We start from the raw sequence: 27,942 nt of genomic DNA on the forward strand, positions 1-27,942 counted from the left end.
GCACATCATCTTCACAGATTTGAAGAGCAGGAGGTATGGAGAGGGGGATTGCAGGAGGTGTTAATGGTTGTGTAGGGAGATGGTCAGAGTGGGTGTTGGGGGTTTCAAATCTACAATAAAACTCATTCAGGTCGTTAGCAAGTCGTTGATTAGCCTCAGTGCAAGGGGATGGTGTCTTGTAGTTTGTGATGGCTCTCAGTCCTCTCCAAACTGAAGTAGAGTCGTTGGAAGTAAACTGGTCTTCCAACTTTTTAGCATAGGTCTTTTTAGCCGCTCTAATCTCTTTGTTCAGTGTGTTCCTGGCCTGATTGTACAAGACCCTGTCCCCATTTCTGTAGGCATCCTCTTTGGCCTGACGAAGGTGTCTGAGTTTTACTGTAAACCATGGCTTATCATTGTTGAATGTTAAATAAGTCCTGGTAGGAATGCATATATCCTCACAGAAACTAATATAGGATGTTACAGTCTCTGTGAGTTCGTCCAGATCGGTGGTAGCAGCTTCAAAAACGCTCCAGTCTGTGATGTCAAAACAAGATTGTAAATCCTGCACTGTTTCGCTGGTCCATCTCTTCACAGTCTTTACTACAGGTTTAGCAGATTTAAGTTTCTGCTTGTAGGTCGGTATAAGATGAACCAGACAGTGATCAGAACGTCCCAAAGCTGCTCGTGGAACAGAGTGATATGCATCCTTTATTGTGGTGTAACAGTGATCCAGTATATTACTGTCTCTGGTGGGACAGGTAACATGCTGTCTGTATTTTGGCAGTTCACGGGAGAGATTGGCTTTATTAAAGTCCCCAAGAATGATTAAAACAGAGTCCGGGTGTTGTTGTTCTGTGTCTGTGATCTGATCAGCAAGTTTCTGTAAAGCTGAGCTTACATGTGCTTGAGGTGGAATGTAAACACTAACCAGAATGAGCGAGTGAAACTCCCGCGGCGAATAGAACGGCTTGCAGTTGATAAACTGCGTTTCTAGATCAGGACAGCACATCTTCTTTAACACAGTTACATCTGTACACCACCGTTCATTGATGTAAAAGCATGTCCCGCCGCCGCGCGATTTCCCCGTTGATTCTGCGTCGCGATCCGCTCTAAACAGCTGAAAGTCCGGCAGATGGAGTGCGCTGTCCGGTATGGCGTCATTCAGCCAGGTTTCCGTGAAACACAGAGCAGCAGAGTGAGAGAAATCCTTATTTGTCCGAGAGAGCAGAAGGAGTTCGTCCGTTTTGTTGGGTAGAGAGCGGAGATTTGCGAGATGGATGCTAGGCAACGGCGTTCGAAATCCGCGGTTCCTGAGTCTGACGAGCGCTCCCGCTCGCTTTCCCCGTCTGCGCGTCCTGAAGCGCTTGATCAGCGCCGCTGCTCCTCCGATAACAATGTTCAGTAAAACGTCTGTATAATAGAAATCCGGAAAAATATCATGTGGTGTGTTCTGCCGAATGTTCAGCAGTTCATCCCTGGTGAAACTGATCGTGTTTGTTAAACAAAAAACAGGAAAAACGAACAAAAACAGTACAAACACTGGAGAGCCAAGCACTGAAGCAGCCATGTGCGGCGCCATCTTGGATTTCTGCTTGGTATTACCGAGCTGGTATTACTTCTCTTCTCCATCTACATGACGTCATTAGGATCTGTCATTCAGAAGCATGGCTTTTCTTACCACTGCTACGCTGATGACACCCAACTCTACTTCTCATTCCAACCAGATGACCTGACGGTAGCTGCTCACATTTCAGCCTGTCTGAGTGACATTTCTAGCTGGAAGAATGTAACTATATATATCATCACCTTCAGCTTAACCTTACGAAGACAGAACTCCTGGTGATTCCAGCTAACCCATTGCTTCATCACAACTTCTCTATACAGCTGGGTTTGTCAACCATTACTCCTTCGAGGACAGCCAGAAACCTAGAAGTTGTGATGGATCATCAGTTAAGCTTCACAGACCACATTGCTACAACGACCCGGTCCTGTAGATTTGCCTTATACAACATTAGGAAGATTAGACCCTTCCTGTCAGAGCAAGCCACCCAACTTCTTGTCCAAGCTCTTGTTCTCTCCAGACTGGACTATTGTAATGCTCTCCTGGCGGGCATTCCTGCATGTACTGTCAAGCCTCTGCAATTGATCCAGAATGCAGCAGCAAGGGTAGCCAAAAAAGCTCACGTTACTCCTGTCCCCATCAGGTTACACTGGCTACCAGTAGCCGCTCGCATCAAATTCAAGGTACTGATGCTTGCCTACAAGATGACCACTGGCACGGCACCAACATACCTAAACTCACTGGTTAAATCTTATGTGCCCTCCAGAAGTTTGCACTCTGCAAGTGAACGACGCCTTGTGGTGTCATCCCAAAGAAGTTCAAAATCACTATCACGGACCTTTTCCTGGACTGTGCCCAGCTGGTGGAATGACCTCCCAATCTCAATTCGTACAGCTGAGTCTTTACTCATTTTCAAGAAACATCTAAAGACTCATCTTTTTCGACAGCACTTAACCAACTAATACTAGCAATTTTCCTTTTCTTGTCTTTTAATTTATATAAGAAAAAAAAAAACTGGCTATGCATTCTATACTAGACTAACTGAGACTTGGCACTTGTATACTATTGTTGTTCTCTTGTTGACCTGACTGCTTCTATTGTTCTCATTTGTAAGTCGCTTTGGATAAAAGCATCTGCTAAATGATTAAATGTAAATGTAAATGTAATAAAATTAAAGTTAAATAAAGCAGCGCAAGGTACATGGCAGATAGAGTCCAAATCAGTGAAGTGAACAAACAGTGCAGATAAAGATTTATATTTATATAAAAAAGCTGACTAAACAAATGGGTATAGGTTTTAATGGGCAACAAAATACAATGTTCATAAATAAAATTGTGTGCATAACATGACAAATCTTTGGATTTGTGAATAAATTTGTGTTTCTCACCAATAGCATCCAAAATCCACCCAACAGTGCCGTCTCCTCCACAGACCAGGACTCTGCATTTAAGAAGATTTTGAAAGAACTGGAGCCTGAAATGCATACACATTCATAGAAATATGAGTTTTTGAACTGAATCCATAATGCTGTTTGTCCACATTATTTATAAAACATACCCTGGATTTGGCCCACCACTGTCAAGACTGAACACCTGTCGTGGGTTTAGGAGGTGCTGAAACTTTCTCAAAACTCTAAGACAAACCAGAAAATGACATTAAGCATGTAATTTTAAATGTACTTACATAAATGTAAAAAACATTGTTGTGGTCTTGACCATTTTAAGACACTAAACAGTCATCAGTAACTGTTTTAATGAACAGTTCTTAAAGTCAATAGAGAGTATAACCTTTTTCCCTGTTTTCCGCCACTCTTTGGATTTACAAAGACCAAAAGAGGGGTTGTGTCATTCACAGGAAATATCTAAGTAGACAGAGTAAATAAATATATAAACAGAGTAGAAAATGATTACACTAAAGCATACATATTTATCATACATTTTGTATTACAAAAACACACACAGTGGTGCAGAATTCTGAATTTTCTATTTTTCTGCATAAATACGACCCAAAAGATCATCAGATTTTCACTCCAAAAGCAAGACATGTAATAGTCCGTGAGGATGCAAAGGACCCCAGGGTAACTTCTTAGCAACTAAAGGCCTTTCTCAAATTGGCTGAAGTCCACCTTAACACTGAACAACCATGTTGTGCATGGCAGAGCTGTACATTTACATTTAGCAGATGCTTTTATCCAAAGCGACTTACAGTGCATTCACGCTATGCTTTTTTTTACCAGTATTTTTAACTGTAAGCAGAAAGCAACTGCTCTCCAAAAAGAACATTACTGCCCATCTGCAGTTTGCTAAAGATCATGTGGACAAAGCCAGAGGACTACTGAAGAAATGTTTAATGGAGAGATGAGACCCAAATGGAAATTTTTGGTTTAAATGAGAAGTGTAATGTTTTGAGAATGGAAAACTGCATTGCAGCATGAGAACCTTATCTCATCTGTGTAACATGGTGGTGCTAGTATCAGGTTTGGTATATAGGTTTGGGCTTGTTTTGCTGCATCTGGTCCAGGACGGTTTGCTATCAATGCTTTTAATATCCAGCTCCGTTAAAAGATTTTTAGGCTGCATTAATTAGGTAAACGGGAACCGGGAACACTTCCCATTACACCCAATGTACTTGCTACATCATTAGAAGAATGGCATCTACGCTAATATTTGTCTGTTTCTCTCTTATTCTGAGGTCACCGTAGCCACCAGATCCAGTCTGTATCCAGATCAGAGGGTCACTGCAGTCACCCAGATCCAGTACATATCCAGACCAGATGCTGGATCAGCACCTAGAAAGGACCTGAAAGACAGCGGAGACCAGGACAACTAGAGCCCCAGATACAGATCCCCTGTAAAGACCTTGTCTCAGAGGACCACCAGGACAAGACCACAGGAAACAGATGATTCTTCTGCACAATCTGACTTTGCTGCAGCCTGGAATTGAACTACTGGTTTCGTCTGGTCAGAGGAGAACTGGCCCCCCAACTGAGCCTGGTTTCTCCCAAGGTTTTTTTCTCCATTCTGTCACCGATGGAGTTTCGGTTCCTTGCCGCTGTCGCCTCTGGCTTGCTTAGTTGGGGTCACTTCATCTACAGCGATATCGTTGACATGATTGCAAATAAATGCACAGACACTATTTAACTGAACAGAGATGACATCACTGAATCCAATGATGAACTGCCTTTAACAATCATTTTGCATTATTGACACTGTTTTCCTAATGAATGTTGTTCAGTTGCTTTGACACAATGTATTTTGTTTAAAGCGCTATATAAATAAAGGTGACTTGACTTGACTTGACATTGATGGAACAATGAATTCTAAGCAAATTCCAAAGGAAAATATCAGGACATCTGTATCATGCAGCAAGTCAACAACCCAAGCACACAAGTCATTTTACCAAAGAATGGTTAAAGATGAACAAAGTGAATGTTTTGAAATGGTGAGTCAAAGTCCGGACCTTATTCCAATTGAAATGTTGTGGAAGGACCTGAAGCAAGTTCATAGGAGGAAACCCACAAACATCACAGAGTAGAAGTGCTTCTGTACTGAGGAGTGGGATAAAATTTCAGGACTTGTGTGGAAATCTTTTGGGTAATATTCATGCAGAAATACAGAAAAGTCTGAAGGATTAACAAACTTTAAAGCACCACTGTATAATTATAATATTTCAGTTCAAGATTGGTTTAAATGTAAATGTCTACTTGCCTGCAGAAAGTGTCCATCTGAATTTATGTTTGCCAGGTAATTTTCTCCGAGACTACTTCCTGAGTCCATCTATAATTGAACATGAACATAATAGTTATAGCAAAACTGTCTATATATCAACAGCAGCCAAAACAACAACAACAAAAATAATAAAAAAAATCATAATATTTTATATTGTTCTAGTGTTTTTGCTTACAGCACATATGGCCCATGGTGGAAGGATGTGATGCTGTAATAGTCCACAGTCACAGTGTGATGAGCCCAGAGGAACACAGTCACTGTGGCGCTACATTCAACATCACAAGCAAAAAACATCAGCACCTAAACATACACTGTATACAGTACCAGATCTCTCCTAATAAAACAAACAACTAAATAAATCAAGTCTTTAAGTCACATGTTTGCTTTTAATAGTGACAGGCCTGAATAAAATTAATCTGTACTCACCATGCGATGACACCACGCACAGCTCTTTCCTTTGAGCATTTTAATCTTTTTGTGACAAATCTCACATTTGTTGGATTCACAATCAGCACTGATCCAATCGTGAACTGAACACTGGTGAAGGGAAAAAAAAATAGGACAAGCATTACCTTGCATTAAAGAAATAGTTAAACCAAATAGTTAAACCAAAAATGTAAATCTAAATTTGCTGAAAATGTACTCACCCTCAGGCCAGCCAAGATAGAAGAGTTTGTTTCTTCATCTGAACAGATTTGGAGAAATGTATCATTACATCACTTGCTCACCAATGTGTCTTCTGCAGTGAATGGGTGCCGTCACAATGAGAGTCCAAACAGCGGATATAAACATCTTGAGCATCTTGTGAAGCAAAAAATTGTTGTTTTTTCAAAATCATTAAAAAAATTTTTAACATCAAATCATTGCTTTCACCTAAAATATATTCCTCTATCCATAACATCAATATCTCCTGTGATCAAGTCATCTGATCTGAATCAGGACAGAAATACGGTATGCACAGATCAAGCACCGTTTACAAGCAAAAACAGTCAAAACTCATTCTTAAACAAAAATGTCAGTGGATTTTGATCAGAGAAGAAAACAGGAGATGGACTTTTTCACTAGAGGAAAAGTTATTATAGATTATAGACTTATATAATTGTACATTATATAATTATATAATTATAGACTTATATTTTAGCCAAAAGCAACAGTGTAAATTAAAAAATTCCTTAATGATGGATTTGTTTCTTACAAACACACAGCTTTTGGCTTCACAAGAAGTTAACTGTTGGACTGGAGTCCTGTGGATAACTTGTGCTGTAAAGGACAGGTTTATTGAGGTCTTACCCCATTGTTTAAAATACACTGGTTACGGACAGATGTATTGAGACCTTACACTTGTGCACACATGTATTTCTCTTCTGTACCACACCTTGTAAACACGATTTTAAATTGCGCTATATAAATAAAGCCTGACTTATTATCAGATGGGCTGTCATTCTGACGGCACCCATTCACTGCAGAGGATCCATTGGTGAACAAGTGAAGGAATGATACATTTCTCAGAATCTGTTCCTGTGAAGAAACAAACTCATCTCATGTTTTGGATGGCCTGAGGATGAGTACATTTCCATTTTCATCTTTTAGGGAACTCTTGCTTTAATGCCTTTTGTGAACAACTTTAACACATAATTAGCATAAACGTTACATAATGCAGAACATAATGTGATATTAGCAAATATTAGCATGCAGGTGTTACTGTATTGTCATTTATGAACTGTGCAGCTATTAGATGTACTTTTTTAATCATTTCTCACCCCAATCTCTGTTTTGGACCTGACAAAGGTCCTGACACACGGTGTGTGGTTTTTGTTGGCACAGCTGCTGTGGACAGTGTATTTGCAAACTAGAAATCAATAAAAGAAGAGGGGCAACACTGACAATGTCATTAAAAAAAGACACAATGAAGAAGGTATACAAAGTCACTAGACAAGGGGTATTCTTAATATGCTTTGAAATCAGATAAGACAAGGCCGTACGTGACATGACATGACATACAGTCAAGTATGGTGACCCATACACAGAATTCATGCTCTGCATTTAACCCATCCAAAGTGCACACACACACACACACACACACACACACACAAAACCTTCAAACTGGCTGTTATTAAGCCTCTCATCAAAAAACCACAACTTGACCCCAAAGAACTAGTTAATTATAGACCAATCTCGAATCCCCATTTTCTGTCCAAGATACTAGAAAAGGTGGTATCCTCACAATTATATTCCTTCTTAGAGAAAAATGGTGTGAGGATTTCCAGTCAGGATTTAGACCATATCATAGTACTAAATCTGCTCTCCTTAGAGTTACAAATGATCTGCTCTTATAATCTGATCGTGGGTGTATGTCTCTATTAGTTTTATTGGATCTTAGTGCTGCGTTTGACACAATTGACCACAACATTCTTTTGCATAGACTTGAACACTTTGTTGGCATCAGTGGAAGTGCATTAGCATGGTTTAAATCGTACATATTTGACCGCCATCAGTTCGTAGCAGTGAATGAAGATGTATCATATCGATCACAAGTGCAGTATGGAGTACCTCAAGGCTCAGTACTAGGGCCGCTACTCTTCACGCTTTATATGTTACCCTTGGGAGATATCATCAGGAAACATGGTGTTAGCTTTCACTGTTATGCTGATGATACTCAGCTCTATATTTCTTCGCAGCCCGGTGAAACACACCAAATTGAAAAACTAATGGAATGCATAGTCGATATAAAAAACTGGATGACGAGTAATTTCTTACTGCTAAATTCTGAAAAAAACAGAGGTGTTAATTATAGGACCTAAAAACTCAGCTTGTAATAACCTAGAACACTGTCTAAGACTTGATGGTTGCTCTGTCAATTCTTCGTCATCAGTTAGGAACCTAGGTGTGCTATTTGATCGCAATCTTTCCTTAGAAAGCCACGTTTCTAGCATTTGTAAAACTGCATTTTTCCATCTCAAAAATATATCTAAATTATGGCCTATGCTCTCAATGTCAAATGCAGAAATGTTAATCCATGCATTTATGACCTCAAGGTTAGATTATTGTAATGCTTTATTGGGTGGTTGTTCTGCACGCTTAGTAAACAAACTACAGCTAGTCCAAAATGCAGCAGCAAGAGTTCTTACTAGAATCAGGAAGTATGACCAAATTAGCCCGGTCCTGTCAACACATAGATTTTAAAATATTGCTTATTACTTATAAAGCCCTGAATGGTTTTGCACCTCAGTTTTTGAATGAGCTCCTTTTACATTATAATACTCTACGTCCACTATGTTCTCAAAACTCAGGCAATTTGATAATACTTAGAATATCAAAATCAACTGCGGCAGATTCTTTTCCTATTTCCTATTTAAACTCTGGAATAACCTACCTAACATTGCTCGGGAGGCAGACACACTCTTGCAGTTTAAATCTAGATTAAAGACCCATCTCTTTAACCTGGCTTACACATAACATATTTAATATGCTTTTAATATCCAAATCCGTTAAAGGATTTTTAGGCTGCATTAATTAGGTAAACCGGAACCGAAAAACACTTCCCATAACACCCTATGTACTTGCTACATCATTAGAAGAATGGCATCTACGCTAATATTTGTCTGTTTCTCTCTTATTCCGAGGTCACCGTAGCCACCAGATCCAGTCTGTGTCCAGATCAGAGGGTCACTGCAGTCACCCGGATCCAGACCAGATGGTGGATCAGCACCTAGAAAGGACCTCTACATCCCTGAAAGACAGCGGAGACTAGGACATCTAGAGCCCCAGATACAGATCCCTTGTAAAGACCTTGTCTCAGAGGAGCACCAGGACAAGACCACAGGAAACAGATGATTCTTCTGCACAATCTGACTTTGCTGCAGCCTGGAATTAAACTACTGGTTTCGTCTGGTCAGAGGAGAACTGGCCCCCCAACTGAGCCTGGTTTCTCCCAAGGTTTTTTTCTCCATTCTGTCACCGATGGAGTTTCGGTTCCTTGCCGTTGTCGCCTCTGGCTTGCTTAGTTGGGGACACTTCATCTACAGCGATAATGCCTTGCCGGCCCGAGAGTCGAACCCACAACTTTAGGATTAGGAGTCAGGGTTAACTCAGGGTTAACTCTCTAACAACTAGGCCACGACTTTCCCCAAGTGTTACTCGCACATAAAGGCCAAAAATGTCCTGTGCAAAAGAATCTACAGTATCCAGTGAATAGACACTAAATGTTGGGGCTCTTGAAATGGACAATGGATAATGAGAGAATGTGTATAAAGGCCCGTTCACACCAAAGACAATCGATAACCATAGTTTTGATATGGTTCTGAAATAGTAAGATATACTTATGATATCAATATTTTTTTAAATGTAAAAGAAAAGTGAAGTCCACATCACAACTATAATGATAATGGCACATATGAATATCATTGAAATCCCTTTCGCATTGTTTTTTTTTTCCAGCTGATGATCAATAAAAACACTGACAGCCAATCAGAATGCATTCTGCTTTAAAGAGCTGGAGCATTTAAAGCGGCAGAACAGACCTTAAAGCTGTGCATCAATATTAAAAATATGCTCATGAATTAAATAAAAAAGATTATCATTAATAAACTCACAATTGCATGACAAGCCCTGTTTTCGCAGGCCCAACATCATGCTCTGACAGACAAAGCAATACGTGGGTCTGTTGAAGTCCTTCAGACGCCAGACATGTTGGCCATCTTTTTCAGCTACCTGAAGAATGTTGAAAGCAAAAAACAATATAATGAATTTCACACCATAAGACAACACTGCTGTATGATTACACATACATCTGCATAAGACAAAGATTATTTACCTTTAATCCAAGCAAAACCAGTAGAGGAATGTTGTTCAAGCCGCCTTGTATCCATTCTTGTTGGGATAGCGTACCACTGCTGTCAATGTCTATGGCTTTCAGCGTGTCTCTAAGCACCTGAGAAAATGAACAATGAATAAAACAATTAAAATATACTGCCCTTGTATTAGTGGAAAATGGTAGAATAAGACTGGGAACTTGATGTGCATGGAGGATGATGGGCTTCAACTGCCAAGAGAAACAGCTAAAGCAAAAAAAAAAGGATAGCATGACATGATTTAACACGACATTGTTGAATGAATTGTAAATGGTGGATAGATGCTGTTTAAAGAGAATGGTGACTTGGCAGAGAACAGCCATGTTATAGAAAGAGAAAGATGTGATATAAAAATATGATTAAAGATTTTGATTAAAGGTTAAAATGTTTATAAAACATATGGCTAGATGAATCATTCACAACTACCACAGTGAAAATAAAGAAATAGGGTACATCCTGTGTGCCAGCTTCAAAGACAGCTTTACATACTAGTGACTGAAACCTGCATCTCTGTATAACTTTGAAATAATGCACATGATTTAACTCGACTTTAAATGTTTTCTTTCCTTTAATGTAATAGATATTTTAAGAGCAGAAAATCTGAGACTATTGAAAAAAATGTTAGGCCATCACAGTCACGAACTAACTTTGAAAACACAAAAGCAATTTCTCTGAAGCAGTAATAGCTTCGGAAACAGTTACTGGTGTGTATGAACTTACTGGCTTGAGTTCGCTCACATCCCATCCAAGGTATTCTGCAGCTTGCATCATCTGTGTGACAATTTCGTCAACTTCCTTTTAAACGAACATAAACAGAATTTTTTTTTTATTTATTACAAGAAATATTAATTATAACTTATTTTAAGAGGAGATCACTGGACATGCTAGTAGACTCATTTGAGCCTAAGTAAGCCACAATGGGAATTAAGAGGGTAGCATTAAATAGAAATATTAAAAATACAGACATATAAAAAAGTATGTTTGCTGTTACCTTGCTATCAAGATGTCCATTGTCATCTTTATCATATAATTTGAAGGTGTCTGCCAAATAGGTGTTATATAAATAATAAATTCTTTGCATGTAGACTACATTTAATTACACTCAAAACACATGGCAAGTTTATACAATAATTCAGATGTTTAAAAATGATTAAACTAATTTTACATTATAAATGGTATTAGTGATATTATCTACTAGAGAATGTCTTACACTCCAGTTTGTCTCGTGGATTTCCATCCTCCAATATGGAAAAGTAACAAGATACAGCTTTAAGAGAGACACAGCCTGAAAGAGATCAACAGCAAACAATAACACTAAATATCAATGTTCACCACAAAAAAATGTGTTGATATTTATGTAATTTGTCTTTTATTTTGCAGTGAAAACCCACAATGAATATGTTTTTGTGCCATTTAATGACAGTTAAGAACACAATTATCTACTATAAATATATTTTTGTCTGCAAAACTTTTTGTGGACTCATGCAGAAGGCAACAGTGGCACCAGAAATAATTATAATACAGAAGGGAGTAATAGATGCAGATGCTTCACACTGTCACTGATTGTACCTTTTAAATGATAAATGCAAATTATTTTCCCTAAAAATAGCACTGTCAGGTATGGCATTTATTCATAACATTATAAAAGTGCATGTGCCATAGAACATTATCATTTTGTCTCGTGCACTTGACACGTATATGTAAACAAGGCATTCGATCTCTTACGAAGTTTTAAAGTGAAGAGGTTAGACAATACACAAGTATATTTTGCAACATTTACTGAAATAAAGTAGTTCAGGATGAATTGTTAAAAATGAAGCAGCTAACCGTCTCTAGTGTGAGGACTTTGGTCAGGACAACACTGCTCAGATCTTTGGAAATACCAGTAGAGACGCTGGCAGAGATCAGCTGGGAAATCTTCTACCTCAAGATAAGTCTTGAGGAACAGAGAAAATCCTGTAGCATCTATGTGCTTTAGTGAGGAAAATGTGAAGAGAATGTGTCATACACACATTTACCGACTGAGTGACTGTCATGTCTTTCCAAACCTGTGACAAAGTTGTGTTGGACCCCACTGACTTTCAGTGTATGGACAAAAACAGACCAGAATCAGAAGAAAGAAAGTTATGCAGGTTTGGAACAACATGAGGAATGAATGAATGAATTTACTGACTAATTGAATGATTTATTCATTCAGAGAGTGAACTATCTGGCTAAATATCAAACCGTAAGCCCCCAAACTTCTCATATAATGTTTAACGTGATGATTATATTATTCATTGACAAATGAACTATTGGGGGAGCCAGCGGAAATTTACTGTCAAGCTTACATCTCCAAACCTGTGATGGACCAGCTTTCCACCAGCGTGAAATTCCTTCATCGCATCTTTCACCTTTATCCTGCTGTCTAGGAAATTCAAAACAAAGAAAAAAATAGAACATTTAAACAAAAAATAAATAGATAATGAAAACCTTATTTAAGCTTTAATTTACTTGTAGAATATTCTTCTTAACTTAATCTTCTAAATTCTTCTTGATCAGCTGACTTTCTCAGACCACATTGCTAAAACGGTCCGATCCTGCAGATTTGCTTTATTCAACATCAAGAAGATCAAGCCCTTTCTTTCGGATCATGCTGCACAACTCCTTGTTCAAGCTCTTGTTCTGTCCAGGCTGGACTATTGCAATTCTCTCTTGGCAGGTCTTCCAGCCAATTCTATCAAACCTTTACAATTAATTCAGAACGCGGCAGCAAGATTAATTTTTAATGAGCCAAAAAGAATACATGTCACACCTCTGTTCATCAATTTGCACTGGCTTCCAATAGCTGCTCGCATAAAATTCAAGGCATTGATGTTTGCCTACAAAACTACCACTGGCTCTGCACCCATTTACCTAAATTTGTTACTTCAGACTTATGTGCCCTCTAGAAGCTTGTGTTCTGCAAGTGAACGTCGCTTGATTGTGCCATCCCAAAGAAGCACAAAGTCACTTTTACGGACTTTTAAATTAAATGTTCCCTCCTGGTGGAATGACCTCCCCAACTCAATCCGAGCAGCTGAGTCCTTAGCAATCTTCAAGAATCGGCTTAAAACACATCTCTTCCATCTTTATTTCACCCTCTAACTTTAACACTCACTATTCTAATTCTATTCTTAAAAAAATCTAACTACCTTTCTAATCTTTTTATATTCTATTTTCTTTTCATTTATTATGTGTGTGTGTGTGTGTGTTTGTGTATATACATATATGAGACCTCTAACACTAGCTTGCTCTAATCTTTTCCTGTTCTATCTGTTTTCTTTATATTATATTATTTAAAATCCCATGTTATGTGTACTGTGTTAACCTAACTGAGACTTTTTATAGCACTTATATATCATTGCTCTTTTTGTTGTTTTTGATTGCTTCCACTGTCCTCATCTGTAAGTCGCTTTGGATAAAAGCATCTGCTAAATGAATAAATGTAAATGTAATGTAACTTAGAATATATATCTTGTTGTTCTATTATCAGAGTAGTGAATGTTTATCATAATGTTATTGATGGTGGTTTATGAAAGATACTTACACTCTATATACTCTTGCAGCTGAATGAAGTCAACGGGGCTAATCTCATTTTCTAAATCAGATTCTGTGGTCATTTTGTTAGTCTTAAATCCCTCGGCCTGAGAAAAGAGGACGGAAAAGGTCAATATGCATAATGAATACTTAGAAATAAATTATATTATAGACGGATACTTTTTTTGTGTGGCAAACTGCAGTATCCTAATCTTTGGTGTGTTACAAGATCTTCATTTCCACATGATAATAATTACAGTAACCTGCATTATTTACACTGTGCTGAAAGTTACTGTACAGAAACAAGAAACATGGCATTACCATGTTAATGCTATTTTCACGCATAAAGCCTACAAAATCGAAAAATTCGTTTGACGGACTTGAATAAAAGTAATGTTTCAAATAAATGAATAAATCCCGAGTTGCTCTAATTAATGACATTTCTAATTTGGATCGCGCCTCCAAACGCAACCTAAAGACACTTATTTTAATAGATCTTACCTTAAAAAGTCGCAAATTCACTCGAACCAAATGAATGAGGGATTAAATGCCCCGTTTTAACGCGTTAAGTGCAGTTTAGATATCTATAGTATGTGGATTAACGCGCATGTGAATTACATAAAGTTCACAAGAAAGACTGTAACGTTACAGATCAAACCTCTAAAAGTGTATCTGTAAAAACGTCATCATTTTCGCATAGCCTACGTTTGACACATTTTTCACATTTCATTTGCAGATAATTCATCTGTCAAATTATGCATATGTTGTGCAGGTCGTATACGTACGGATAATTGCGTCATTACGTACGGAAAACATTGCGTCATGACGTTTTAGAGAAAAAAAGAAAAAAAAACAACAACAACGTCAACCACGGTAAGCGGAAGTTGTATGTCCACGTTCACCGTGATGATTGACAGCAGTCTGTGGTCACAACATTCAGCGCTTAAACAACATCGCGAGCAGTGAGTCTGTTCAGGATTATTCACACAAAGTGCTGCAGATGACGAGAAACAGTAGGCTACTATTAAAACAGAAAACAGTCAGTGCGGCCATAGCTCAAAGCTAACCAGTAAGTGTTTGCATTAGTTTCCTGCTTTGAATACCTGCAGGATTGTTGATCAGCTGTCAGTGTTGCAACTGCATGTGTCGTCACATTGAAATTAATGTTAGTTTAACAAAAAAAATATTTGCATACATGCATCCTTAATTAGTACACGACATTACATGCCATTTGAAAAAGTGAGTGCAGATGCATCAGATGTGGACTGACATGTTGTGTATCAGGTGTTGCAGGATTTGGGCAGAAGAAGACTGATCATGAGCACAGAGACTCATGTGAAGGACATTAAACCTGGACTCAAGAATCTCAACGTCATCTTCATCGTGCTGGAAACAGGTGTCCGAACAACACATAACACGAAGAGGAAGAACTAAAGAAAGAAACAGTGATAATAATTACATTTCAGTATCATAATTGTTTTGCAGATTATTTAGTGACCCACATATCAGGAAAACCAAAAGCATTTTATCATACAGTGAACCAGCAGTAGCAGTCCCACACCCTTGAAATTCAGGAATAAATGGAGTGCATCTAATGGATTAATGCATGTATAGTAGCTTTTTAAAAGCATAATCTGGTACAATGGTACACACTGTAAAACTTTTTTCATATTTTAATAAATCTATACTCTAGTGCTTTAATATTTTCATATTCATCATGTACTTATGGTACTCCTTTGAGTTTATGTACTTTTTGTCTCTGGCTCCATTTGGCATCGACAATTTTGTAATGTTTAAGTATATTAAGTAATATAGTATAAATCAAAAATCCATGAAATTGAACTGCAGATGTGGTTGCCAGAGTTTTACAGTAAAAAATGTGGTAGCAACATTTAAAGACCAAAATCAATTTACAGTAACTGTATATATTATTAACTGAAATAGCATTAATATACCACATTACTGTTTGTTTTAAAATAATCTATTATAATATTATGACAACCAGCATTATACAGGTGGTGAAAACATGACTCAAAAATAATGCAATAAACATTAATTTAACAACATATGATGTAACATAAACCTCTAATGTACATAGGAATATCATAGTTTTGTTTTTTACTGTAAGTGATCATTTTTTCTCATTCAAGGACGAGTGACGAAGACCAAAGACGGTCATGAGGTGCGCACATGTAAAGTGGCTGACAAGACGGGCAGCATCAGTATTTCGGTTTGGGATGAAGTCGGTGGCCTCATCCAGGCTGGTGACATCATCAGACTGACCAAAGGGTGAGACTGTGTTTGATCAGTGATGCGCTCTGAATGTCTTTGTGCTCATCAAACACATTCATTCTGCAATAATATAAACATTCAATTAATTCGACTGTTTCTATTATTGTTTATAACAATAGTGAACAGTTTTATAATTTGATGGTAAATATCACTAAAACTGTTGTTATACGAGACTAAAAGTTTACAGTCTACAGAACTATTTACAGTACATTTGTATTTTGCTGCAGTTATGCCTCAGTTTTTAAAGGCTGTTTAACGCTGTACACTGGAAGAGGAGGTGAACTACAGAAGATCGGAGAGTAAGTTATTATTTAATCAATCATTTTTTGTAAATAGCAGTATAGCTATCATTGCAGTTATCATGGCAGTATAATTATTTCAATATGAAATGTTTAGCATGAAAAAAAAACTATAATATCACTATGAAAAATACAGACAATATATACAAATAGACAAAAATACGGTATATATGTATTAAACTTAATCTTGCCCAAAATGTTAACGTATTGTATCCAATTTGTAAGATTCTGCATGGTGTATTCAGAGGTGCCAAACTTTAGTGAGCCAAATCCAGAATATTTGGCCCAGATGAATAAAACGGTATGTCTAGATGGATTTCTGCCTTAATAATTAATCAAATCATTATTTCAAACTGTGGGTCATGGTAATTGTTTTTTATTTTTCTTGTTGCCCATCAGGGACTTAATGACCAGAGCAACACGAACAGCAGCGCTGGTGCACCTGCAGGTAGAGTTATATACTACAACATCTGCTTTTTACCACTAGCCTGAACTTTTATAAGAATTATAAATCCTTCAGGGTTCCCTAGTTTATTGATAAGCCTGTTTATGTTATATATTCTTTCAATATGCTGGTCCTCATACATTGTTTTACTCTTTGAAGGTAATGACACCCCCAATGGAAATGGGGTGAATTCTCAAGGCTCTGGCAACTCACAGCCGGGTGGACGAGCAAGTAGTGGAAATGGAAACCGGTCGACACCAAGTCCAGGTGTGGGAGGAAGCTCCATAAGCAACGGAAAGGAGACACGACGAACGGTCAAAAGATGATTTTGTTCGATCTTGAATCAGCATATAGTGATCATTTAAAAATGGATGTCAGCAACTATTTGTCATGTCTCATTTGAAGACATGTATTGCTAAACTTTGAGCTTAATGTTTATTTATATATATATATATATATATATATATATATCCATATATATATATCCATATATATATTTGTTTAACTCTATTGATTGTCAGGTCTTGTAAAATCACATGTGTTTTGAGGTATTGGTCAGTTCCTGTTTTTTCTTGTTTTAAACTTTCCAGAATGAACACACTAAGCTATTGTAGTTTTTCTAGTCCAACTTCTGATTGCTAGTCAACATTTGATGATCAGTTTCAACATGAATATTCAGTTAATTATTAAAATGCCAGGGTTGTCATCTAAAATAAGTCTTAGCATTTCCATGAAAATTAGACAAGCGTCCTGTGATGAGTTGGAAAGTAAGTGCTTAACAGCTGAAAATTTTCCCAGCCAGAAATGTGAAACTATGTCATCAATGATCACAGTTTGATAAGAAAGAGCTTTTTGGATTCCTAAAAAAATCTGATGTTCCACATGAGACCCACTCCAGAACTGTTTACAGAGGCTGTGAGAAAATGTAATCATAAAACACTGAAAACATGCAACCATTAAACCTTTTTTTTTGTGCAGATTTTCAGCTATCTTTTGCCAGAAAATTCTGATATATAAATAAAAAGGATGAAAAAAAATTGAAGGTTTGTTTCACCTTTTTTTACCTTGTTTTTTTATGCTTTGCTGATAGGACATTGCCAAACATTGCACAAGATTAGATGAAATGGTGTCTAAAGCACTGATTGTTCAAAGGGGAACGCTGCAGCGTTTTGGTTGCCGCTCCCTTCTCTCATTTGTTTGTCTTAACTATTGATGTTTCTGTGTGAATGGTTTTGGAGCCTTTGAAGACTTTGTGTTGTTTTACTTTACTGCGATGTGGACTTATGCTTCACCCATTGGATTATTGATTTTATTTTTGAGTATTTGCTGCTGGACCCAACTCTCTTGTTGCCCTGTACCCTGAGGTTGATGTTGGTGTGGATTCCTCCTGCATGTCCTTTAAGGAATACTCCACCCCAAAATGAACATTTTGTCATTAATCACTTACCCCCATGTCGTTCCAAACCTGTAAAAGCTTTGTTCGTCTTTGGAACACAGTTCAAAATAGCCGCGTCACAAGGATGCGCAGTTTTCGTTCATATCAAAGAGTAAATAGACGCAGAAAACGAATTATTGTGGCGCGGCTGACACAGAAGAGCGTAAGCTGTCTGCGTTCATCTATTATTCTCTAAAATGGTGCTACAGTGATGTGGAGAGACACAGAGGAGACAAATTGGTTAATAAAGTCGTTATTTTTGTTTTCTTCACATACAAAAAGTATTCTAATCGCTTCATAACCTTACGGTCGAACCACTGATGGCAGATGGACTATTCTGACGATGCTTTTCATACTTATCTGGACCTTGACAGTGTAAGTTACTTGAAAGTCTATGGGACAGTCACAAGTCTCCCGGTTTTCATCCAAAATATCTTAAACTGTGTTCCGAAGATGAACTAAGCTTTTACGGGTTTGGAACAACATGGGGGTAAGTGATTAATGACAACATTTTCATTTTGGGGTGGAGTATCCGTTTAAGGTAGGCCTACACTGCTCACCTGCTGCTGAAACTAAAGAGGAACTATTATTTGGCAGATGATATACATACAGTCTGCGGAGATGTTGGAATACAGTTTTACATACTCTTCCTCTGATGTTGTTTCCTAACCAATGTTTCTTTGTAAACCTCAGATCCTGCTGTCTGAGCAGCTGGGATTAACTATAACAACTTGTCTGTGTCTATATATGAAGAGTCCCTGGGTCTGTTGAAATCAGCATTTTTTATGTATGGTCTGTCAACAACAAGGCCATGGTTTTATCTGACATCATTGTGGAAGAAAAACTCATCATTTAGTTAAAACATGGCACAAACAGCCGGATGGTTTTCTTTTTTAATGAACTTATTCCTGTTGGCTGTGGGTTATTTGATCTCCCACGATCCTCTGGGAGAGGTGGGGTATCATTGTATTGTACAATCAACAATACAGTTTGAGTCCCGTAGCTGTTTAATTCATTTGAATGTCTAGTTTAGAGTGTTTCTGAGTCCCAATCTACAGCTATAGTTAAAGTCTACAGGCCTCCTAAGGCAAATAAAGACTTCTTTAATCAGAATTGACTGATCTGTTGTCTTACCTGTGCCTCAAGTTTGAGAAAACTCTTATTTTGGGGGGATTTAAAAATCCATATAGACAAAAAGGACTCTGCATTAAGAGAAAACTTTTTTGACTTTGCTGAAGTGTTGTTTCGAATCAGTTTGTTGACTGCTGTACACATTACAAAGGACACACCTTCGATCTCAAATCCATTGTGTGTGTTGTCTACCATTGAATTATAGTTGCCATCTGACTGTCTTTTTATATGAATCTGCCTCTTGTTAAAATCTCCTCTCTTCGTGTTTAGACATACCATAAATGGACATTAATTGAGCTCTCTGACTTTTTCAGTTTTTACTGATTCTTCTTTGAGTAGTTTCTCTTCATCTGATCCTCTGGAGGCCAAGATTTCTAAGTTAAATTCTGTTCTCCTGTCCGGCCTGGACTCATTTGCTCCTTGAAAATCATGCTGTTTGTTTTGTATGTACCGCTCGTTGGTATAATGATGGTTTGTGCATGATGAAGACATTTTATCGTTAGATAGAGCGTTTCTCTGGTCTGACTGTTCATCATCAACTAGATCTGACTATTTTTTTTAAAGATAATTCACAACAATCAAAGAAATCCAAGACAGCTGTTTAATTCTCTCAAATGGTCCATTGACAATCTAAAAATGACGGTTGTTTTCGTCAGTTACAACTTGTTAGATGTAGCATTCTACTCACTTTAAATAAGATAAAGCAGACAAATACATTAAGCAGTGCAGTAAGATTACATTTATTTGAATGAATTATAGCATTTAATTGAATTAACTGTTGAGCGCGAAAGGGCTCAAATGTTAAATAAGGGCAATGTAAAAAGAAAAAAATTATTATAGGTCAAAAGTTTGGATACGTTACTTTTCTATACAGGTGCTGGTCAAATAATTAGAATATCATCAAAAAGTTGATTTATTTCACTAATTCCATTCAAAAAGTGAAACTTTTATATTATATTCATTCATTACACACAGACTGATATATTTCAAATGTTTATTTCTTTTAATTTTGATGATTATATCCGACAACTAAGGACAATCCCAAATTCAGTATCTCAGAAAATTAAGAAATTGTGAAAAGGTTCAATATTGAAGACACCTGATGCCACGGTCTAATTAACTAATTAACTTAAAACACCTGCAAAGGCCTTTAAATGGTCTCTCAGTCTAGTTCTGTAGGCTACACAATCATGGGGAAGACTGCTGACTTGACAGTTGTCCAAAAGACGACACCTTGTACAAGGAGGACAAGACACAAAAGGTCATTGCAAAAGAGGCTGGCTGTTCACAGAGCTCTGTGTCCAAGCACATTAATAGAGAGGTGAAGGGAAGGAAAAGATGTGGTAGAAAAATGTGTACAAGCAATATGTATCCTATCGATCACAAGTGCAGTATGGAGTACCTCAAGACTCAGTACTAGGGCCGCTACTCTTCACGCTTTATATGTTACCCTTGGGAGATATCATCAGGAAACATGGTGTTAGCTTTCACTGTTATGCTGATGATACTCAGCTCTATATTTCTTCGCAGCCCGGTGAAACACACCAATTTGAAAAACTAATGGAATGCATAGTCGATATAAAAAACTGGATGACAAGTAATTTCTTACTGGTAAATTCTGAAAAAACAGAGGTGTTAATTATAGGACCTAAAAACTCTGCTTGTAATAACCTAGAACACTGTCTAAGACTTGATGGTTGCTCTGTCAATTCTTCGTCATCATTTAGGAACCTAGGTGTGCTATTTGATCGCAATCTTTCCTTAGAAAGCCACGTTTCTAGCATTTGTAAAACTGCATTTTCCATCTCAAAAATATATCTAAATTACGGCCTATGCTCTCAATGTCAAATGCAGAAATGTTAATCCATGTATTTATGACCTCAAGGTTAGATTATTGTAATGCTTTATTGGGTGGTTGTTCTGCACGCTTAGTAAACAAACTACAGCTAGTCCAAAATGCAGCAGCAAGAGTTCTTACTAGAACCAGGAAGTATGACCATATTAGCCCGGTCCTGTCAACGCTGCACTGGCTCCCTATCAAACATCGTATAGATTTTAAAATATTGCTTATTACTTATAAAGCCCTGAATGGTTTAGCACCTCAGTATTTGAATGAGCTCCTTTTACATTATAATCCTCTACGTCCGCTACGTTCTCAAAACTCAGGCAATTTGATAATACCTAGAATATCAAAATCAACTGCGGGCGGCAGATCCTTTTCCTATTTGGCGCCTAAACTCTGGAATAACCTACCTAACATTGTTCGGGAGGCAGACACACTCTTGCAGTTTAAATCTAGATTAAAGACCCATCTCTTTAACCTGGCATACACATAACATACTAATATGCTTTTATTATCCAAATCCGTTAAAGGATTTTTAGGCTGCATTAATTAGGTAAACCGGAACCGGGAACACTTCCCATAACACCCTATGTACTTGCTACATCATTAGAAGAATGGCATCTACGCTAATTTTTGTCTGTTTCTCTCTTGTTCCGAGGTCACCGTGGCCACCAGATCCAGTCTGTGTCCAGATCAGAGGGTCACTGCAGTCACCCGGATCCAGTACGTATCCAGACCAGATGGTGGATCAGCACCTAGAAAGGACCTCTACATCCCTGAAAGACAGCGGAGACCAGGACAACTAGAGCCCCAGATACAGATCCCCTGTAAAGACCTTGTCTCAGAGGAGCACCAGGACAAGACCACAGGAAACAGATGATTCTTCTGCACAATCTGAGACTTTGCTGCAGCCTGGAATTGAACTACTGGTTTCGTCTGGTCAGAGGAGAACTGGCCCCCCAACTGAGCCTGGTTTCTCCCAAGGTTTTTTTCTCCATTCTGTCACCGATGGAGTTTCGGTTCCTTGCCGCTGTCGCCGCTGTCGCCTCTGTCTTGCTTAGTTGGGGACACTTCATCTACAGCGATATCGTTGACTTGATTGCAAATAAATGCACAGACACTATTTAACTGAACAGAGATGACATCACTGAATCCAATGATGAACTGCCTTTAACTATCATTTTTGCATTAATGAATGTTGTTCAGTTGCTTTGACACAATGTATTTTGTTTAAAGCGCTATATAAATAAAGGTGACTTTGACTTTGAGTGGACTGCAGCTGGAGTCAGTGCTTCAAGAACCACTACACAGACGTATGCAAGACATGGGTTTCAGCTGTCGCATTGCTTGTGTCAAGCCACTGAACAACAGACAGCGTCAGAAGCATCTCACTTCAAAAAGGACTGGACTGCTGCTGATTGGTCCAAAGTTATGTTCTCTGATGAAAGTAAATTTAGCATTTCCTTCGGAAATCAGGGTCCCAGAGTCTGGAGGAAGAGAGGAGAGGCACACAATCCATGTTGCTTGAGGTCCAGTGTAAAGTTTCCATAGTCAGTGATGGTTTGAGGTGCCATGTCATCTGCTGGTGTTGGTCCACTGTGTTTTCTGAGGTCCAAGGTCAACACAGCCGTATACCAGGAAGTTTTAGAGCACTTCATGCTTCCTGCTGCTGACCAACTTTATGGAGATGCAGATTTCATTTTCCAACAGGACTTGGCACCTGCACACAGTGCCAAAGCTACCAGTACCTGGTTTAAGGACCATGGTATCCCTGTTCTTAATTGGCCAGCAAACTCGCCTGACCTTAACCCCATAGAAAATCGATGGGGTATTGTGAAGAGGAAGATGCGATATACCAGACCCAAGAATGCAGAAGAGCTGAAGGCCACTATCAGAGCAACCTGGGCTCTCATAACACCTGAGCAGTGCCACAGACTGATCGACTCCATGCCACGCCGCATTGCTGCATCGCATTGCTGATTTATTAACAATGTTGGAAACCTGTGATACTTTTTCAGCTGTGATTCTTTGATAAATAATAAATAAAAAAAGAACAGCATTTATTTAAAATATAACTTTTGTAACTATTCACTACCCTTTTTAAAGAAATTCGTTTTTATTAAGATTTGTTCAATTTATAGAAACAGTGATAGCAAAGATTGATATTGTTAGAAAACATCTCTATTTTGACTAAATGCTGTTATCAATGTAATTTATCAATGAACCCCAAAAATTACAAAATAAATAAATAAATAAATGAAGCCGCACAACTCTTACATTGATAATAAATCAGCATATTATATTTGGGGAAGTCGTGGCCTAATGGTTAGAGAGTTGGACTCCCAATCGAAAGGTTGTGAGTTCGAGTCCCGGGCCGGCAGGAATTGTGGGTGGGGGGAGTGCATGTACAGTTCTCTCTCCACCTTCAATACCACGACTTAGGTGCCCTTGAGCAAGGCACTGAACCCCCAACTGCTCCCCGGGCGCCGCAGCATAAATGGCTGCCCACTGCTCCGGGTGTGTGCTCACAGTGTGTGTGTGTGTGTTCACTGCTCTGTGTGTGTGCATTTCGGATGGGTTAAATGCAGAGCACAAATTCTGAGTATGGGTCACCATACTTGGCTGAATGTCACTTCACACATTTCACATATTAGACTGATTTTTAAATCATGTGACACTGAAGACTTGAGAAATTATGGAGAAAATTCGGCTGCACATCACAGAAATAAATGATATTTTAAAGTATATTAAAATAGAAAACCCTTATTTCAAATGTAATTAATCTTTTTAAATACTTTTTTTCTGTATTTTTTACACTTTAATAATACTCGTAATCAGACTACAGTTACAGATTAATTTATTGATTCTCCCTAATTCCTCTTTTTCATCTTTTAAATGATGGTTTCTAAAATAGCCTTTCACTTATACACTCAGAAAGTCATCAGTTTTGTAGATAGTCATTAGTCAGATGGCTACACAGCATTTGACCATTGAGCATCCTGACGCCACATCTACAGCATGTTGTGTTTCTCATTTAAAGTGATCCTGTCTCTTCATAAGACTTCAATTATACTGCTTGTTTCATATAGATTTATATTATGATCTCTGTGTGAAATTTTGAACCTTTCAGTGGAAAGGAATCTTTCAGGTTTGATTAAAATCTTGATTTGTGTTTCTCAGATGAACAAGAGTCTGAGTTTGATACGTGAGGTTGAGTAAATGATAGTTTCACTTTGGGGTGAAAGTGGCTTAGTGTCTTTTTTTAAAGGTCACTTTTTAAAGAGAATTAGGAAACTTGCTATCTACTTAGAAACTTGTTTACAGAGTTTTGTAATTTCTCCATTTCTATATTTCAACACTGAAAATTGTGTTGGACAAGCAAAAGGGCATTGTTTTTTTTTTCAGTTTAGTACTATTGTTTATTACAGAATGCAATATGTGTTTTTCTTACAGTGTTAAATTTTTGATTTGATAGCATGCCTTAAAAGTAATGACTTGAATTACCATTGTTTTATTAAACATATAAATATCTTACTGTTGTGCCAACAATCTGTTTTCTGTAAGTTTTGAGCAACTTAAATGTAAGGCAATCTGTTTCCACACATTTTTCTAGTAATGTGAACAAGAAGACTTGTTTGTTTGAGTTCTGTGCACTAAACTTAAGTTAAACTAAAGTTACGTCTATCGGTCCATCAGGCAGGGAATAGCAGAAAGCAGGAGATGAAGTTATGATAAATGAGCAGTTTATTGAATAATCTCAGCTGTGTCTTTCCTGATGATCAATTTGACTTTGACAAGTACAAATACAACAAGCCTCTTTCTTAACAAAAACAAAACAATAGGAGTTAAAAAAATATTCACATGTAGAAGAAGACGTTCATCCACAAACGACTACAAAATACATCGTAAAAGACATCCTCAGACATTTTTTATGTTTTTTTTATTTATGAAAAAAGTAATTACAGATGTACGTTTCTTTAGGTCAGATTCATTTTGCATTGTACATCCTATTGCTTGAAGTTTTAGCAAATAGCAAAAAGAATTAGCAAAACTGAGCTCAAATTCCAGGTTTGCACTACACATAATACTTAAAACCCAACAGTTCTTTTGGGAAATATGAAATATGTAGATTTTTACCCATTGACAGTTAAGGCTCCACTGTGTAAATTGGGAGTTAAAATTCACACGTGCCCATATAGTGTCTTTTTACGTAAAGTATATTACCATAATAAAACAACTACAGATTTGGTCCTCCATGGATACATACATACAACGAATGCTGAAAGATCAAGAAGCAACAACCAATGCAATAATGTGTGGGAAGAAAACAAATGTGGATTATTAATTGATATTCACTTAGGTAAAACAGAGGTAACCTAATGGATTAAGAGTTAAGACTAGTAATCTGATCAGATTCATGACCTGGAAAACATCAGCTGCTCCACATCATGGGATGTCTTTGAAACACTCTTCCTCCACATATCCGTCTACTGGACTCGCTTCAATTCCAATCACAATCAAAAACATTTGTTTAGATTAGCATTATTTTTATTATCACCACTAGAACCGGGAACTCCAGAGGTGCTCTTATCTGTGCTTATAATAAATACACTGAAAGTTATCTTCTAAACTAAAAACTAAGTGCATCCAAAGACATTTTAATATAAAAGTCTGCCATCGGAGAGATTCATAAAGAGATCTAATATTAAATTGAATGACAATGAAGAGTTTTGATGGTAACGCCATTAATAGAGTTGAACATATCAACAGGTAACCCATAGGGTCAAGTACATGATGTAATGTGTTGCCTAACATCACTCTGTATGTTCAGCATCCTCAAGGAAGAAGAGCCAGTCTGTTTACTGAAGCAGAACAGTTGAAGACATGGTTTTCCAAAGGTAAAGCGGTCATGATGTGCTCGGCTCATGTTATAACTCATCATGAGGTATCTTCAGAGCATGGTCACAAAGATCTGTGGAAGGAGTTAAAGAAAATCACGTCTGCAGTGTAGTAAAAACATGTATTGGTGATACAGTTCCAGTTCGATATCGTGCATATTGTTAAATATTCTTTAAAACGTGTTTTTTTACAGGTAAATGCATGTAACTTGTGACTATGGTGAATTAAAAGTTCATATGTTTGAAACTACTTGTATATCCATATTTACAGCATTACCTGTCCTCTTACTGCAGAGCTTGTCTTTAACATTGTCTGTCTCGTGATCGAAGAATTCAATAAGTTCATCCTCATGCTGCTCCACGATCGTTTCACACTGAGAAAAAAAAAAAAACACGTACAGAGAGACGATTTCTAAAACTGATCAGGAAATTCTGATGTTTTTCAGCCTTTTATAAATAGTGTACAACTATTGCATCGAATCAGCTGAAAATTGCTAATAAAATGTAAGGTTTGGCTTACAAATAAAATAAAAATGAAAATTCTCACAGCAAACTTTAAACTAGAGCTGACTCTGGAGTCGAAGGCCAGATCAGAAAGGTCCATGGCAGTGCCATCACGGGACGTATGTCTCACGTATGTCTTCCGATTGGTGACAGGGTCAACACGTTCACCGTAATCTTTCATCTTCTCACAAACCTCTTCCATCAGCTCCAGCAGATGACTCTCAGAGCGGGAAAAAGGAACCTGAGCACATTACAACAAATACATTAAGATCTATAAGTTGGAGTCAAACAAACGAAAAATGACGTCTTTACGAAACTAAGATACGTCACCTCTCTAACTGACTGAGTGCCATCAGGATTAATCCTAAATGATCCGGTCTGGATCATTTTCTTGGGGTCTATTTGTGATATGGCCCACTCCATTTCATCGACTAATGCCCTGCATGCTGAGAAAAAACATGTGCATGATGCAATTCAAAAGTACTTCTTAAATCACAATGCACAACCATTTATTAAAACAGTTTGAAGATGCATTTACGAAAGTGAATTACATTCCTAATGTTTCTTTGTTCTTCAAGACTAATACACAATGGCTCTCTAGGTATTAAAAATATCCACGTATATATGCACAGTAAATTATAAAAGATTTTAAAAATTGAAATACCTCCACATTTTATGTCTTGACCCTGTCTGGCTCCTTGGACTAACAATAGGTGCAAAGACATCAATGCATACACGATAACAATGTAAAAATGGTTTTCCATCCCCACCTACAAAACAAATAAAATGTAATGTACAGTAAATGCAGGTCATTGCTTACAATTATATTTTATTGCAGCCTTTGAAAGACTCTGAATGGCCGGTTAACAAGAGTTACCTTTCACAAAACAATGAGCAATAAAATCATGCAATGTGTCAACGTCACGTTATTCATAAATCGAACTGCATCACATGCATATTTTAAGGCACTGAGTGAATATACAAACCTTTTGCTTTAAATGCAAGGCACACACGCGTTCATGAACTGATGACGTGCACACAGGGATAATTGTAGTTTAGGAGCTGATCTGAGATCGTCCAACGCGATCCCTTTTTTTCTTCTCGAGTTGTATTGGCTGTCTTTTGGGACATTACCGCCTCCAACCGAGCTGGAGCGTGGCGCAGTGACGCACGCGCGCCCTCCACAAACCCTTAATGGTACATTTGACCAAAACATACTGTGAAAAATATCTAACCTTAAATTTAAGTAATATTTTTTTTCTCACTTTTCTCACAATTATTGGCAGCCTTAATTTAATGCAGTGCCCTGATGTATATCTATAATAGCACATTAATTTCTAATCGTTTTAAATCATTTTTACACTTTGGTGGTTGACCATCAGTTATGATGATGTCTTTTCTTGTGCAGTCTTCCTC

The 27,942-nt window shown here is 37.6% G+C and overlaps 3 protein-coding genes across 6 annotated transcripts in view; 1 reads left to right on the forward strand and 2 right to left on the reverse strand.

The window, feature by feature from the left end:
- Positions 1-14,449, reverse strand: part of dgkab (diacylglycerol kinase, alpha b) — a 33,084-nt gene extending 18,635 nt beyond the window's left edge. Inside the window, exons 1-16 of the mRNA XM_059529014.1 lie at positions 14,181-14,449; positions 13,690-13,786; positions 12,452-12,528; positions 11,949-12,093; positions 11,332-11,406; positions 11,113-11,162; positions 10,842-10,916; positions 10,085-10,201; positions 9,864-9,981; positions 7,032-7,120; positions 5,698-5,808; positions 5,447-5,536; positions 5,251-5,319; positions 3,331-3,404; positions 3,101-3,175; positions 2,931-3,016 (exon numbers count right to left, since the gene is read on the reverse strand). Of these exons, the coding sequence (XP_059384997.1) occupies positions 2,931-3,016; positions 3,101-3,175; positions 3,331-3,404; positions 5,251-5,319; positions 5,447-5,536; positions 5,698-5,808; positions 7,032-7,120; positions 9,864-9,981; positions 10,085-10,201; positions 10,842-10,916; positions 11,113-11,162; positions 11,332-11,406; positions 11,949-12,093; positions 12,452-12,528; positions 13,690-13,762 (1,324 nt within the window). The 5' untranslated portion in view covers positions 13,763-13,786; positions 14,181-14,449. The remainder of the gene's footprint in view (positions 1-2,930; positions 3,017-3,100; positions 3,176-3,330; positions 3,405-5,250; positions 5,320-5,446; positions 5,537-5,697; positions 5,809-7,031; positions 7,121-9,863; positions 9,982-10,084; positions 10,202-10,841; positions 10,917-11,112; positions 11,163-11,331; positions 11,407-11,948; positions 12,094-12,451; positions 12,529-13,689; positions 13,787-14,180) is intronic.
- A 61-nt stretch (positions 14,450-14,510) lies between these two features.
- On the forward strand, positions 14,511-17,445 carry nabp2 (nucleic acid binding protein 2). 2 transcript variants are annotated; one of them, XM_059528695.1, is made up of 7 exons: positions 14,511-14,641; positions 14,964-15,075; positions 15,830-15,968; positions 16,199-16,270; positions 16,496-16,571; positions 16,670-16,718; positions 16,875-17,445. In XM_059528695.1, the coding sequence occupies exons 2-7, from the start codon at positions 14,997-14,999 to the stop codon at positions 17,039-17,041; spliced, it is 582 nt and encodes a 193-aa protein (XP_059384678.1). In that variant the 5' UTR covers positions 14,511-14,641; positions 14,964-14,996; the 3' UTR covers positions 17,042-17,445. The 2 variants fall into 2 exon arrangements, with proteins under 2 accessions (XP_059384678.1, XP_059384677.1); XM_059528694.1 differs by having other exon boundaries at positions 14,517-14,748.
- An 8,132-nt stretch (positions 17,446-25,577) lies between these two features.
- Positions 25,578-27,663, reverse strand: LOC132118944 (protein canopy homolog 2-like). 3 transcript variants are annotated; one of them, XM_059528696.1, is made up of 6 exons: positions 27,513-27,663; positions 27,191-27,296; positions 26,857-26,972; positions 26,570-26,767; positions 26,300-26,396; positions 25,578-26,096 (listed from the first exon to the last, which is right to left on the reverse strand). In XM_059528696.1, exons 2-6 carry the CDS (start codon positions 27,288-27,290, stop codon positions 26,053-26,055), a joined length of 555 nt encoding a protein of 184 aa, XP_059384679.1. In that variant the 5' UTR covers positions 27,291-27,296; positions 27,513-27,663; the 3' UTR covers positions 25,578-26,052. The 3 variants fall into 3 exon arrangements, with proteins under 3 accessions (XP_059384679.1, XP_059384680.1, XP_059384681.1); XM_059528697.1 differs by having other exon boundaries at positions 27,404-27,542; XM_059528698.1 differs by lacking the exon at positions 27,513-27,663 and adding an exon at positions 27,411-27,488.
- Positions 27,664-27,942: the final 279 nt, after the last annotated feature.

Source organism: Carassius carassius, chromosome 38, assembly GCF_963082965.1.
Source record: "Carassius carassius chromosome 38, fCarCar2.1, whole genome shotgun sequence".
In the NCBI taxonomy this organism is placed as follows: Eukaryota; Metazoa; Chordata; class Actinopteri; order Cypriniformes; family Cyprinidae; genus Carassius; species Carassius carassius.

What these genes read in the sequence shown, in the direction of transcription:
- nabp2 (XM_059528695.1), top strand. Translation starts at nt 14,997, where the DNA reads ATGAGCACAGAGACTCATGTGAAGGACATTAAACCTGGACTCAAGAAT. An exon ending in CTTCATCGTGCTGGAAACAG is followed by an intron (nt 15,076 to 15,829) that starts GTGTCCGAACAA and finishes TTCTCATTCAAG; the next exon opens with GACGAGTGACGAAGACCAAA. An exon ending in GAACTACAGAAGATCGGAGA is followed by an intron (nt 16,271 to 16,495) that starts GTAAGTTATTAT and finishes CCAATTTGTAAG; the next exon opens with ATTCTGCATGGTGTATTCAG.
- LOC132118944 (XM_059528696.1), bottom strand. Translation starts at nt 27,290, where the DNA reads ATGGAAAACCATTTTTACATTGTTATCGTGTATGCATTGATGTCTTTG. An exon ending in TCAAGACATAAAATGTGGAG is followed by an intron (nt 26,973 to 27,190) that starts GTATTTCAATTT and finishes GTTTTTTCTCAG; the next exon opens with CATGCAGGGCATTAGTCGAT. An exon ending in GCTCTAGTTTAAAGTTTGCT is followed by an intron (nt 26,397 to 26,569) that starts GTGAGAATTTTC and finishes TTTTTTTCTCAG; the next exon opens with TGTGAAACGATCGTGGAGCA.